Source organism: Bipolaris sorokiniana (genome assembly GCF_000338995.1).
Source record: "Bipolaris sorokiniana ND90Pr unplaced genomic scaffold COCSAscaffold_5, whole genome shotgun sequence".
NCBI lineage: Eukaryota > Fungi > Ascomycota > Dothideomycetes > Pleosporales > Pleosporaceae > Bipolaris > Bipolaris sorokiniana.
The window spans coordinates 487977-501547 of record NW_006911899.1 but is presented as its reverse complement, the minus strand read 5'-3'; the positions used below and the strand labels follow the sequence as shown (position 1 = coordinate 501547).

Sequence of the window (13571 nt, the reverse complement as noted above, 5' to 3'; positions counted from 1 at the left end):
ATTTTTTTGGAGGGGATTTTGGTCTTCCAGAGCATGAAGCACGGCGTTATCCCGGGTTGACTGCTATGATCTGCTTATGACATCGCATTACACCGGAGTTTGTTCTTTGTTGTTGTCCTTTTTCTTTTTATATGGGCGAGGGAAGAAGAAACATTCGCAAAGCTCATATTTTGGCATGCAGCGTTTCTTTTTGTTATCTTTAGGGCTTTTGGTAGGAAATGGGTTTCGGGTATTAGGATTATTTATGTATGCTGCGTGTGTGTTATTGTTTATTTGCATTTCTTTTTTGGAGATGGAAAGAGAAAGCTCTGCTGCGATATAAGATTAACATGTGAGCTATGGGCGTTTGAAATGAAGGAAACCTCGCGTGCGAAATGGCGTGTGTGTAACTTAAGTGGAACTATGTATATTGTTTTTTTGATATTTTATTATATATTTGCGTGGTGTTTGGTTATTAGGTAGCTTGACAGTTAAAGGCATTTAGCTAGTGTAGATATTCCAGAAAGAGAAATGAAAGACAAAATATTGTTTGTTGATCCTGTCGAGGCTTCAATATGTACATATACCGTGACCATTCCCCTTTGAACCTCATTTGCTTGACCGAGAAGAATCAAGTTCGCACTCCTTAATCCCACACCAGTTATCAAACATAGTTGCCAACTCCACCTCTCCCCCCTCCCTTCCCTCGCCATCCACTCTCGTCTCAACCACAGTCCACACATCAAACGCCGCCTCTTCCTCTTCCCCTCCCGCATCCCCCATCTCCCCACTAACCCCCAGATACGGATCCATCCCCTTACACATGGCCACACACTCATCCAGCAGATTCCAGTCCGCCCGCTCATCCATCATCTCCGGATCCGCAAACCCGACATGCCGCAGCACGGGCGGCGCGCCGTTGCCCAGCGCGTACGACATCGTGTGGCCCGTCAGCGGCGACGTACACGTATGCACTGGGTGTCTTGGGGTTGGGAAAACAGGGGCGTACGCATCAAACTCTTTGAGGTGGGAGACGTGGGTTTCCTCGGGTGTGAAAGCGGTATAGTGGGCTAATGCGAGGGCGCGGGCGCGCTGGGTGTGCGAGGTTAGGATTGCGATGGCGGGGTGGGGGATGTAGCGGGTTGTTGTTATTGGGTTGCTGTTGTCCGGTTTTCTATTTGTATTGCTACTGTTGGGATTGAGGTTTTGTTGCTTTGCGAGACTGGGAGGAATAGGGAGAGGCGCTACGCCTGGTCCGTCGTTGTATAAGAACTGGCACCATGGCTTTATGCCGCTGATCCACGGTCCGGTGTCGTATTCACCATTGGGACGCCATACCTCACCTCGCGGGTCGTAAAGGATAGTTTCTTGGGTTGGGTGCGCCGCGGCGGCGGTGTTGGTGCCTTGTTTGCGGCCCCAGAGGACTACTTCGACGAGTTCGACTGTGTCTTTGACGTTTTTGACGAATGCTCGGGCTTTTGCTGCGCATCGGACTCGGTCCGCACGCAGCATCGTTGTGTTTGTGTCTGCTGTACTGCTTTGTTGCTGTGCTCTGACTTCTAATACCGCATTGTCGATAAGCCATGCTGTGCTTTCCTGCCATATGTCAAAAAGGTGGAACCATATCGCTTGCATGAGCGCGCTATCGTGGGCGTAAAAGTCGGCATAGTAGTCTAGGAGCAGGGCGGCACAGGTCCAGTATTTGCTTGTGAAGGCTGTTTCGCAGGGTCGACAGGGCCAAGTGGAGGTGCCGCGGCGGTGCAGGCAACGAGGGTGTGTGAGGAGAGATTTTATGAGCTTGTAAGTTTGGCCAAAGAATATAGTGTCCTCTTTCTCTGGTTGAAAAGCTTTGATCGCGTGGTATGATGTTGCTATTTGGGGGGTAATTGTGTAGTCTGAGATGATTATTCTTGGAAGCAATGGTCCTCGCTCCATGACGGCTATGTTGGTCAGTTGAGTTAGTGTGACAAACAGTACCTGTAGAAACGTGGTGTTTGGAAAACGGTCGATGTGAGGTGGTGAGTTAACGTCAAGGCTAGATGGCTATGGCGATTGTTAAGAAGGTGAAACTGAATTACAAACAATACTAAAGCTATAGTGAGTGGTGATAGTGTTCTTTGTATAAATCAAACTCCGTTACGATCGCCAAGACTTTACAATACCTAATACGTCGTTGCCTACCACTTCGACATGCGACTCAATGTGCTCATTCGCCCATGTTGCATGTTGCTCAGCAGCGCTTCCTCGAGAGCCGACTGACTAATTCCAGCATCTGCTCGAAATAAGCTTGTGTCAATCTACAGTTGGATCCAGAACTAACCATCAATATCACTGAAGCTACTTCCCATACTGGGAGTGCCTTCACTGCCTTCTTTTCTAGATCGCGGTCCACCACTCCTTGGACTACCGAGCCGACCTAACGCTGCACGATGACCTAAAGGCGGACTCATGGGACTCTTCGCTGCCGATGGAGGCCCTCCTGAGCTGGTCATTGACGATGCTGTCTCAGTAGTAAGAGACTGTACATCAATTGACTTCTGTCTCGATGGTGGATCGGTCCTGGAGCGATGGGGAAGTACGGCCTTTTGCTCTGCTTTAGTACTACCGCGAAACTGTGCGTCCTGTGCAAATTTGCTGCTACTTGGTTGCGTTCTTGCAGCAGACGCAAAGGGCAAACTCGTCTCATGAGAACCAGACTCATCAAATTCCTGCGCAACATCACCCTCATCAAACGTAGCAAGATCTCGTGGGCGCTTCTGTTGAAAACGAGGAGGTCTCTTAAACAATTGACTGCGGTGAACTGGATGGTCTGCATCCGATAAAGAGGATGAGCTTGAAGACGATGATTCCGGAATCTCGGGTGATACATCCTCATCATTTCGGTAACTTGGGTGAGGTAAGTTTGAGGCTTGAGCCCTTTCCTCTGACTTGCGGCTTGTCAGGTTGGGACGCTGGGTAGACCGAGTAGACAATGTTCGGGCAGGCGCCTGAGCATGTGCTCTAGACTGAGTGATTGTAGTTGTAGAGGGTGTTCTCGAAAGAGAAGGAGCTAATTTTTGTTAAAAGACTTATCTCTTAAAATCGTCTGCAGTCCATCATCTGAGATGCTTACCAGGGGTCGCCACCTCTGCGTTACGCAAACTAGGGCTCTCTCTCGAACGCCCAGACAAGGCAGATGGTGTCTTTCCAGCTACTCATGGTTAGTTACGGACACTATCGTGGGAACAGATCGTACCCCCAGACCCGGCGCTACCGCCTCTTCGCATGGCCACACCACCCACAGCAGTCATGGTACTGCCGACTGTAGGTGATGACGGAGCAGCATTTGTGATGCTGACCTTCTTCATCTGGTTTCGAACATGATCAAGATGCCTTTCGTACAACCATGCTGCTTGCTGCAGAAGAAAGGTGGGCGGAACCTGGAACTTGTCCGCTCTACGGTGAAGTCAGCAAGTCTGTCATTTCATTTATGATGCACATGCGTACAACTCAACCCCTATACCATGTCAGTTTATGGTTAAGGATGAACATCATAGTATACTCACAATTCAAATCACTGGTCTTTGAAGACTTGGATATAACTTTCCAGAGTTGCCGATCCTTCTCGGCATCCCATTGTGCCTAGGTAATAGTCAGATGATGCCTTCAAAAGGCAAACAGGGGCAACTTGCCTGTGGCGGATCTTCAAAGTCGCCCCGAATAAATGGAAGGCGTATCAGTGCCGTGAACTGAACCGAAGACATGTGGAGATGGTAATATGGACCTACAGGGGTGTAGAAGTGATGGAAGGATGTTTGAGTGAGGTGTGGTTATGGGGTTAGGCTGCCGAATAGAGTTTGGTGTGATGATATCTACGCGCCGTGCCTGATTCGGCTGACGTAGTTTCTCTGTGGACGAGATAGTTTAAAGACGAAGCCAAAGCTATATTTTAACCCTTCCTAATATAATTAGACGCATTAGAGGGAAATCCTTGATTGGGGTTTTTTAAACTAGAACAAACGGCCTTGCACAGCTCTCAGAATCAGGCGCCTTGCTTACCTGACGCCACAACGCCTGCGCCACACTCGCCCCGCCAATTCCTCATGCAGGGCATAAAATACTCATGCATAAAACTTCCTTTCCAGTCATCCCAGCAACTCAATTCAACGCCCTTGACAAAGACAGCCAAAGATGTCTTCCAAAGCCGTCACCAACATCGAAATTCAAGGCAACCTGCCAAAAGTCGCATCAGGAAAAGTGCGCGATCTATATGCAATTGATGATGATACCCTGCTCTTCGTCGCTAGCGACCGCATATCAGCCTATGACGTGATTATGGAAAATGTGAGTTTCCAGGAAAGTCGCAGAACTGCAAGTGATTGGTGTTAACAAGATGGTCAGGGAATCCCAGGCAAAGGCGCTCTACTGACAGCAATGTCCATCTACTGGTTTAACTACCTACCTACCAAAGTGCCTGGACTGAAAACGCACTTCCTCACCAATGATCTTCCCTCAGCCATTGCAAGCCAGACAGACCTCAAGGACCGCAGCATGCAAGTTCGCCGTCTGCAGATTCTGCCCATTGAGTCTATTGTCCGTGGGTACATCACGGGATCTGGGTGGTCAGAGTACACCAAGTCTGGGACCGTCAATGGCATCAAGATGCCGGAGGGGTTGATTGAAGGACAGAAGTTGCCGCAGCCACTTTGGACGCCAAGTACAAAGGCAGAGGTTGGTGGCAAGGATGAGAATATTAGTCCTGAGAAGGCGAGGGAGATGATTGGGGATGAGAAGATTGCAAGCAAGGTCGAGGAGCTTTCCTTGGCTATCTACACTGCTGCTGCATCCCGCGCAGGAGAAGTAGGAATTATCCTCGCTGATACGAAATTCGAATTTGGTATCGATGAGAAGGGCGAGGTGGTGCTGGTTGACGAGGTTCTGACGCCGGATAGCTCGAGGTTTTGGCCAAAGGACACTTGGGAGCAGAATCTTGGCAAGGCGCAACCAAGCTTTGACAAGCAGTTTTTGAGGGACTGGCTGACGAGTAATGGGTTGAAGGGCAAGGAGGGAGTCGAGGTTCCGGCTGACGTCGTGGAGAAGACTGCGGCGAAATATCGGGAGGCATATGAGAAGCTTACGAGCAAGACGGCATAAGCAAAGCAGAAGTGGACGCTTAGTGAGAAAAGGAACTCAGAATGCCTATCCACGGATGATTGTATTGATTTTTTATGCAGATGTTGTCGTCATTAAGATAGGGTGTAACTGCATTATGTGGTTGCTCGCTATTATAAGAGTAACTATACTTGTACATGTATATTGAAGTAAATCGTGGATATCGTGGCAGAAAAGACAGTTGCTCCAGGATAACGCCTCCGAGTCCTGTCTCCTTCCTCATTAGTTCTTAGTCTATACAGAGTAGTCGCTCTTGACCCTGCGCTGGGAATCAGTGTCTAGAAAACTTCCACGGCTGCGGGTCGACTTTGTGGAACGGTTGCGGCGCATCCTCGAAGAGCTATCACCACCAAGACGACCACCAAGGCAGAACATGATGGTTGCTAGGAAGAAACAAGCTACAGCAGCCCATGTGAATCCCATGAGGTAACGGCCGATACGGGCTTGGAAGCCGGCGGACCGGAAACCATCGCGACCTTTGACAACCCATGCACTAGTGATTATTAGTATTTGTCAGGCGCTAGTATTCTGTAGAAAACCTACGTCATGAGAGCAGCAGCGAGGGCCTGGAAGAAGAGGGCAATGGAGGTCATCAGAGATGATAGGTATCCTCCAAGACGACTGAAGAGAGCCAGGAGACCCGAAAGCAGGGCAACGGCAGCAAAGAAAAGAGCAATTAGGTAGAAGGCAAACATGAAGCGAGACAGATAAAAGTACTGCTTCGTGCCGAGGAAGGCATCAGGGATGTTTTGCTCAGTGCCGAAGTTCCTTGGTGGGTCGAAGGGAAGAGCGGGAACAGGTGAGCCACAGTTTGCATTGCGGCCATTGCTTGGGTTTTCACCGCAGATAGCAAAGAAGGTCCATCGAGAAGGGTTGCGAGCGTTGGGAATGCCGTTGGTGGAGGCTTCGAGGAAGTAGAACCTGTCGAGAGGGGACTTGTTGACGCCGCCAGTCAGGATTGTCAAGAACTGGAAGAGAAGGCCAGCAGCAACGAGCACCAGCGAAGCAATAGCGAGCAAGGGTCCTATTTTGCATGTCAGCGCATAGGCGACGGCGGAAAAGAGCGGGACTGCATACTAGCCGGGCCTGCCATGGTGGGGAGAGGAGGATATCCAACTGTAGAGCTGTAACAAAGAGGACAGTGCCAGCAATGATTGACAGGGTTGCACAAGGGCCTATATTATTATTATTGGAGATGGACAGCGAACATGTGCACTTGAAAGGGTCTGGGGGAGCTGGTTTAAGAAGTCCGGCCAAGCCATGACGTATGCTGGTGTGGGAGAGTCGGCTCTCTGGCGTCGTGGCTAGCTTCGTGACCTCATTAGGTTACGACACTATTGAACGCGCTTTGCATCATCCCGAGGCACACAGCAAGTGCAGGGAAAAAGGGTTCATGGATCAGATAGAAGTACGACGGCAGATGGCACCGTTTGTGTGTATGCACAGTGGCCGTAAAGTATGTAGTAATTAGCAGAAGATGCAGGCGCATCGAAAGGTTGCGCCCGGCTGCAAGAAGGAGGGTCTGATTCAAGGCAGGGATCCGGGCCTTGGGCGGATAGAAGCGAGATCTGCTGCGTCGACTCTACGCCCACCCATCGCGCCTGTGTGGCTGACCAAGACGGAATCCTGCCTTGCTGCTTTGCTGCATCTATCTCTTGTGTATGTGTGCGGGCGGGTGCTGTGTCCTGCCTTGGAAACCCACCGCCGTCATGTCCACCGCGATATGGCCGCCCGTCGACGAGGACCGTCTCGCCCAGGAACAGGCGGCATCGCAAGCGCGCGAGCTCGAGTGGCTGCTTGCCCAGCTGCGTGAGACGCTGCAGTCGCTCAAAGCCGGCCTCGACGAGTGTGCTGCCCTGCTTGCGCCCTCTGAGAATGGGTCTACACTGGTGTTGACCTCTGTGCGCTCAGAGAGCCTCAAGGGCCTCATTACGCGCATCGGCACGCGCATTACCAAAGGCGTAGGTCATGGCCTGGCCGTTTATGCATACTGGAGCATCTACTCACTGTCCCCAGAACATCAAGCTCCGTCTTGCAAGCCTCCCACCGCCAAAGGGCTCACTGACCTGGGACCTCGTCATCTCCTCTGCACCGCATGCACCTACACTCGTTGTCCCCCAACTTACTTCTGTACGAACCTCCATCAACAGCTGTTTAGACGCCATCGACGTCGCTACCTGGGGAGGGGACGCGACCAACGCCCAATTCGTCTCGGGCCAACTCCAACTACTACACGACCACATAATCGAGGCACAGGCTGCCCTCAGAGGCCACTCACCTGTACAGCCCTCATGGTGGGACAATCCCGTCGACGAAAACGTACGCTGCATATCTGCACAGACTAGGAGCTTCGCTGACTGTGATAGACATTTGATCCTCCACTGCCCGCAAACGTATCCTTTCACTTATTCGTCTTCGACGCTGCCCTTGTCCTCGAAATCCGCACACTAGAGCCCCATCATGCGGGGGATAGCGGCTCACTCACTGGATTCAGCATCCGCAACACCTTTGCATCAGCCCTCGGCGGCACACGAGCCCCTACACATGACGAAGCCGATCGCACCTTCACGTACAAGAACCGCGAAGTCCGCGTCAAAGAGAAGATCCGTGTTGAAAGTCAGGATCCAGCCTTGATATCCGCTTCGGCAAAGCTCAACGCACTTGGGCACACAGTCATGCTCAGCCGAAAGGCTCTCAACATTGTAATGGGTCGAGACGAGCAAATGGACTAACTCCGCGCAAATGTGATAGCAGCCAATTGCGCCATCGGCGATTGGGTCAGTATGCCACTCAGAATCCTTCTTTTTCCGCGGGGATGTCACTAGTGCGATCGCGCCATATCGGCTCGTCGCTATCGGAACAACAATTCGCTATGCCCATTATCAATTCTGCGGCCGAGGAGTAATCGCATTCAGTATTATCTTTGCCCATAAAATAATTACCCCTCCTTGTTGGAATTGGATCTTGTATTTTTTTGCATCACTACAATCTCCATAATGGCGCCTGCACTTCTCACTGCAGTCGATGCGACATCGCACATCCATCTTATAGTCGGATCCAACCCACTTGCCGGTGCACGATGTACACGCTCAATAGAAGTTGGTGCGAAACCAATACTACTTGCGCCCGAAGACGCCACCCTTCACTACGGCCTTGCGAAACGTATCGAGGCTGGCGAAGTACAATGGTTGAAGCGGAGTTTCCAAAATGAGGATTTGACAACACTTGGACGTCCTGAGGTGGATGGTGTAGTAGACGCTGTATTTGTTACTTCTGGCGGAAAGAATGGATCAGGTAAGTGGTGACAGTATACTCTGCACAGTTCTGTCTTCTGACTTACCACAGCCACCCAGATCTCGAGCCTCTGCCGAAGACTGCGCATACCAGTCAACATCGCTGATGCTCCGAATCTCTGCTCCTTCACACTCCTCTCCACACATACCGACGGTCCTCTTCAGATTGGTATCACTACTTCTGGAAAAGGTTGCAAACTCTCTGCAAGAATCCGGAGAGAGATTGCGGCATCTCTCCCACCACGTCTAGGTGATGCGGTCGAGAGATTGGGTACGTTACGAAGACGTATATGGGAGGAAGACCATGCAGCCGAACTCTCACAGGATTTGGAGGCCGAAGAGGAGGATAGTGGACAACCGGCGACGTTTAACAAGTTGATTATAGAAGAGAGCAAGGAAGCAGCACGGGGCCGCCGTATGCGTTGGCTCACACAAATATGCGAGTACTGGCCGCTGCGTCGCCTTGCAAGCATCACCGACGCAGATGTGAACATGCTCTTCCGCGAATTCGCCAGTAGCAGCCCCTCCAAAGTTGGACCCACAGCTACTGCACCACAACGAGTCGGCCGCATCATTCTCGCAGGCTCTGGTCCCGGAAACCCAGATCTCCTGACTCGCGCCGCACACAAAGCCATCCTCTCTGCTGATCTGATCCTTGCCGACAAACTCGTCCCCGCACCCATCCTCGATCTCGTACCTCGCCGCGCAACCGTGCATATTGCACGAAAGTTCCCCGGTAATGCAGACAAAGCGCAAGAAGAACTCCTAGAAATGGGATTGGAGGGACTGAAAGCTGGCAAAGTGGTGGTACGGATAAAGCAAGGTGATCCGTACATCTACGGTCGCGGAGGAGAAGAATACGATTTCTTCCGTGCACACGGCTTCATCCCCAGCGTACTCCCAGGTATCACAAGTGCACTCAGCGCACCCCTTTTCGCCGCCATACCAGCCACGCACCGCGGCATCGCAGACCAAGTCCTCATCTGCACCGGTACGGGTAGAAAAGGCGCTCCACTCGACCCCCCGGAATTCGTCGCTTCCCGTACACTCGTCCTGCTCATGTCGCTCCACCGCCTCTCTGCTCTCGTCGACAGCTTAGTCGCAAAAGCATATCCTGCAGATCTCCCTGTCGCTGTTCTCGAACGCGCTTCGTGTCCCGATCAGAGGGTCATACGCACGACGCTCGAGCATGTTTGTGCGGCTGTTGAGGAGGAGGGAAGTAGACCTCCTGGACTTCTTGTTGTGGGTAATGCGTGTAAAGTACTTATGAAGTATGAGCAGCGATGGGTAGTCGAGGAGGGGTTCCATGGGTTGGATAATTTGGGGGGTGATGGGGAGTTGGAGATTAGTAGGCTCACAGGGGTCGATGTTGGTGCTGCTCCTGTTGCTGTGGTGTAGGGTTGATAGGAATCAGTACAATTACTATTGTTATCTTGCTTTGATGAGAGAGCACTGAATCTGTCCTGAATAAGCATGCAAAGTCAACTTGGAAATCAACAAAGCACAGTATACAAGGCAAAGTAGTCAATCAATGATGATTTTTCATTTCATGTCATCCCTCATTCCATGCATATCTATCATATATCGGCAATGACGCCTCGCCCATGTACACGTTCAGACTTGACTCCCTTCCTTCCTATCATCCATCCATCTGTCTATAACAAAAACTTCATATTTTCATTCCTCCTCCATGTGCATCATTAGAAAAAAAAGGGATTCGTACAGTTACATTGCAATGCAGTCAAACAGCGTCGACTGAATGGAAAAGAAGAAGAAGACAACGCCGACCCAGAGCCATTGAATCCTTTGGAAAAAAAAAGGGGGGAAGGATTCCAAGGCTACAATGCATATTAAAAAAACACCCATAACACCAATGCTAAAAACCATCAGAAAAAGTCTTGGTTAATCAGCAGTCATCATCATAACTGCCGTTTTTGCGCCGTGAAGATGAAACAGTTTCGTAAAGTGCAAAAGACAGTGTGTCTCACACCTGACTCGTCCAACTCTTCCTCTTGTGATCATGCTGCTGCTCCTCCCAAATAACGAGTTCGCGACCACTTCTGTCGCCGCCGCGGCGAACGCGATCGATGCCGAGGTGTTCGAGGCCGTCGCGGCCGACGTGGATACCGAAGCCGTATCTGATCGTGCCCGGGTCGACGAGAGAATCATGCTGACCGTCTTTTCTCGCCTTCTCTTTCAGCGCAGGGTCCGTAAGTGAGTCGGGTCGGAGGTTGCTGCGGGAGGGACGGACGAGAGAAGCGACAGAACGGGCCCAGGTGCGCTCTGCGTAGGTGGTACCCATTAGGCGAGCAACGAGGTCAGGTTTAGTTTGGGGGTGGGCGAAGGCGCGGTCGGTGAGAATAGGGGATTGGTAGACCCAGCTGATGATCTCGCAGAGGGTGTTGCTGCGGTGCGGGAGTGCGGCTCGGCGGCGACCGGGGATGAGGGCGAAGAGGCTGACGGTGTAGAGAGCGAGGAAGAAGCAGAGGGCGTAGTAGCCGGGGAGTTCAGCGGCGACGCGGACGTTTCGCACGTCGCCGTAGTACTGGGTCCAGAAGCAGCCTCCTGCGAGGATAGGCAGGGACATGGATGCGAATGAGACAAAGGATAGGACTGCCGTTTGGAAATGCTTGTTCTCGAGCGCAGCCAGTGTTGCTGAGAAGGGCAGGCGGCAGGCGTAATCGACCAACAAAGAGGTTTCAGCAGTGGCTCCGCCTTTGGATGCGAGCGCCATGTATGGCTGTAGTACACGAATAGAGTAGTCGAGCGACAAGAGCGCTAGGAAGAGGAACTGACCGATGACTGCTGGGACGAACGAGTACAGGAAGTTCGAAGCGGAGAAACCGTCGGCGCCTGTACGAGCAAAGACTCGAGGCAGGAAACCGAGGCGAACAGCATCGTTCACGAAGCTGATGACGTAGAAGGCGATCAACAAGATACAGGCGATGACGATCCAGGCAATGACTGAACCGTCCTTCAGCCACCAGGGCAAATAGCGAAGTCGCACGTTCGGGCTGCGAATATCCATGCGGATCGAAAAGTCATTGCCCTGAGCTACGTCAAGATTTGCGCGGTCTGGTCCTTGCTCTCTGATGCGTCCCTCCTCGACCTGAAATCTCCGAATCTCAGCGCCTTCTTCTCCAATACCGTAAAAAACGTCGCTTGGTCGCTTCGTAGTAGTCCAGTAGCCAAGGCGGTCAGCACGGTTAGCAACATTGTTCCAGTCACCTTTGTCGAAAGTCTCCGAGTTGTTGTAATCTCCTAGGTTGTTCGAGCGCTCCAGAAGGGCGATGATGTCTGCGAGCGATCGCGGGTCCCATTTCAATCCAGTCGGGCTGCGCATGAGGAAGACCATGAGGTAGATCGAGACGAGCAGCAGAAGGATGTAGATAACAACGACTGTCCAGATGACACCTTGTACAGCGACCCATCGCCAAGCGGAGCGTACCACGTTATACCGTACGTTGAAACTAGAAGCAAGAAGAGGGACCGTCCATGCGAATAGCCATGAAATAATGTAAAAGGCACAGACACCGGGCTGTCCAGCGCGGAAATGCTGGATATTTGGCAAAACGAACTGCATCGGGTACAGTCGAAGAAACACAGCTTCGGACCTCCGGTGGAACGAGTCTGAAGACATTGATATGAACGGAACAATGCGCTGAAGGGCTGCCTGGATCTGGATGAGCCACAGGAACAAGAGCATGCCTAGCAATGTGGGGAGATATCGAAAAACGAAGTAGCGAGTGTCACCAAAGGCACCGTAGTCCCACAGTCCGTAACCTTCATCGCGGTTGGAGTAGACAGCGGCGAAGATGAGTGCAGCGAGCATGAGCAGGCATAGGAAAATGAACAGGCCGAGCGACAGCGGGCGAAGGACGGCGGGTAAGAAGTGAAGGGATGAGTGTGGTTGCGAGTGTGCTACAAAAACATCCTTTTGTCCCCGAGTAGGAGAAGGCGACTGCTGTTCCCTGTACTTGTGGGATTTGTGATGGGGCCCGTCTGGTTGCGTAGCCATGGGTGCCGGTGCTGTGGCGAGTGGTGTATATGAGTGTCTCAATGACTTGCGTGCGGGCTTGTGCTGTTGCATTCTCTCCTGTGTCTGTTGCTCCAGTGCCATGTATCCCAACCCATTGTCGGGAATGATTCTCTCGACAGGGTAATCGTCGTCATCATCATCTTGGACTGCGACTGCGGGTCGGACCTCTGGATATATTCTTGAGCCTCGGACATCTTCATCTCGGGTGAGCTGGTCGATGGCGAAGCGAATGTATGGTGTGGTGTCATGGCCTGGAGTAGTCGCCTGCGATTCGGTCTCCATGTCGTGGATCAGCTGGGATCGGCGTGCGTTTTGGGTTCCTGGCCTCGACTCCTCGGCAATGGTGGATACTGCGGGTGACTGAGGGCGTTCGTGAACAAAGGAAGGCTGCGGAGGCTGGAGCTGTTGCCTGGGGATGCCAACACCGCGTAGTGATGTTGTGGGGATGTTGGTGTGAGGGATCAATTGCTCATGACTTTGTGCTGGTGTTTGGCGGTATGAGGGCGGTGTTTGGTAGACAGGCCTCCTCTCTTCACTTGAGCTGGACGCGTGCTCCGACGCGCTGTAGTAGCCTTCGGAGGCGGTCAGTGAAGCAGCAACGCTCTGCTGCGAGTTTTGGTGGGACAATTGGGGCTGAGAAACTGGCAATGGGATGAGTAAATGGGTGGGTGGTGAGTAGTGAGGCGGGATCAAGCCGCATGCATACCGTTTGTCTGCTTGAGTTGGAATCCAGGCTCCCCACTCATGTCTTCTTGGGTGGATTAGTCAAGTGGAGTCACGAAGGAATGTTTGCATTGTGAGCGCATGCAGCAGCTGGGCGGCGACAAGTTTTCTACTCGAGATGGCTGGGTGCAACTATCGGGATCCGGATATGTGGCGGGGGGCTGGGGAGGTTGGGCAGGGTTGTCTCATCACCGCCGTCACCAATATTCTTGGTACGGCGCAAATGCAAAACTATGGGAGAGTAAGCGAGCAAAGAAACAAGTTCCTTTTATCTACAGCTTGTTATTCGCAGCCCTGACTGAGGTTGCGGTATGTCTGCTGTGTTGTCAATCGTGCCCTTCCCCGCGGCGGTGATGCGCTAGCCACTGCCCTGACGCGTCCAAGCT

The 13571-nt window shown here is 52.0% G+C and overlaps 8 protein-coding genes across 8 annotated transcripts; 3 read left to right on the top strand and 5 right to left on the bottom strand.

Annotated features, from left to right (window-relative positions):
• Window positions 1-44: 44 nt before the first annotated feature.
• On the bottom strand, window positions 45-464 carry COCSADRAFT_35506 (uncharacterized protein). The gene has a single exon (XM_007700139.1). It carries the CDS (start codon window positions 277-279, stop codon window positions 88-90), a length of 192 nt encoding a protein of 63 aa, XP_007698329.1. The 5' UTR covers window positions 280-464; the 3' UTR covers window positions 45-87.
• On the bottom strand, window positions 456-1693 carry COCSADRAFT_354648 (uncharacterized protein). Its single transcript, XM_007700411.1, has one exon. It carries the CDS (start codon window positions 1612-1614, stop codon window positions 589-591), a length of 1026 nt encoding a protein of 341 aa, XP_007698601.1. The 5' UTR covers window positions 1615-1693; the 3' UTR covers window positions 456-588.
• A 331-nt stretch (window positions 1694-2024) lies between these two features.
• Window positions 2025-3741, bottom strand: COCSADRAFT_35504 (uncharacterized protein). Its single transcript, XM_007700138.1, has 7 exons — window positions 3651-3741; window positions 3525-3600; window positions 3466-3475; window positions 3215-3414; window positions 3092-3169; window positions 2300-3028; window positions 2025-2251 (listed from the first exon to the last, which is right to left on the bottom strand). The coding sequence occupies exons 1-7, from the start codon at window positions 3720-3722 to the stop codon at window positions 2157-2159; spliced, it is 1260 nt and encodes a 419-aa protein (XP_007698328.1). The 5' UTR covers window positions 3723-3741; the 3' UTR covers window positions 2025-2156.
• A 408-nt stretch (window positions 3742-4149) lies between these two features.
• COCSADRAFT_87180 (uncharacterized protein) lies at window positions 4150-5112 on the top strand (the record flags this gene model as incomplete). Its single annotated transcript, XM_007700410.1, has 2 exons — window positions 4150-4302; window positions 4360-5112. 2 exons carry the CDS (start codon window positions 4150-4152, stop codon window positions 5110-5112), a joined length of 906 nt encoding a protein of 301 aa, XP_007698600.1.
• Window positions 5113-5238: 126 nt separating this feature from the next.
• COCSADRAFT_305878 (uncharacterized protein) lies at window positions 5239-6337 on the bottom strand. The gene is made up of 3 exons (XM_007700409.1): window positions 6208-6337; window positions 5674-6154; window positions 5239-5623 (listed from the first exon to the last, which is right to left on the bottom strand). Exons 1-3 carry the CDS (start codon window positions 6221-6223, stop codon window positions 5365-5367), a joined length of 756 nt encoding a protein of 251 aa, XP_007698599.1. The 5' UTR covers window positions 6224-6337; the 3' UTR covers window positions 5239-5364.
• A 502-nt stretch (window positions 6338-6839) lies between these two features.
• COCSADRAFT_169935 (uncharacterized protein) lies at window positions 6840-7862 on the top strand (the record flags this gene model as incomplete). Its single annotated transcript, XM_007700408.1, has 3 exons — window positions 6840-7091; window positions 7147-7449; window positions 7497-7862. The coding sequence occupies 3 exons, from the start codon at window positions 6840-6842 to the stop codon at window positions 7860-7862; spliced, it is 921 nt and encodes a 306-aa protein (XP_007698598.1).
• A 132-nt stretch (window positions 7863-7994) lies between these two features.
• Window positions 7995-10114, top strand: COCSADRAFT_305745 (uncharacterized protein). The gene is made up of 2 exons (XM_007700407.1): window positions 7995-8424; window positions 8476-10114. The coding sequence occupies exons 1-2, from the start codon at window positions 8127-8129 to the stop codon at window positions 9819-9821; spliced, it is 1644 nt and encodes a 547-aa protein (XP_007698597.1). The 5' UTR covers window positions 7995-8126; the 3' UTR covers window positions 9822-10114.
• COCSADRAFT_305741 (uncharacterized protein) lies at window positions 10115-13337 on the bottom strand. Its single transcript, XM_007700406.1, has 2 exons — window positions 13169-13337; window positions 10115-13103 (listed from the first exon to the last, which is right to left on the bottom strand). The coding sequence occupies exons 1-2, from the start codon at window positions 13206-13208 to the stop codon at window positions 10408-10410; spliced, it is 2736 nt and encodes a 911-aa protein (XP_007698596.1). The 5' UTR covers window positions 13209-13337; the 3' UTR covers window positions 10115-10407.
• Window positions 13338-13571: the final 234 nt, after the last annotated feature.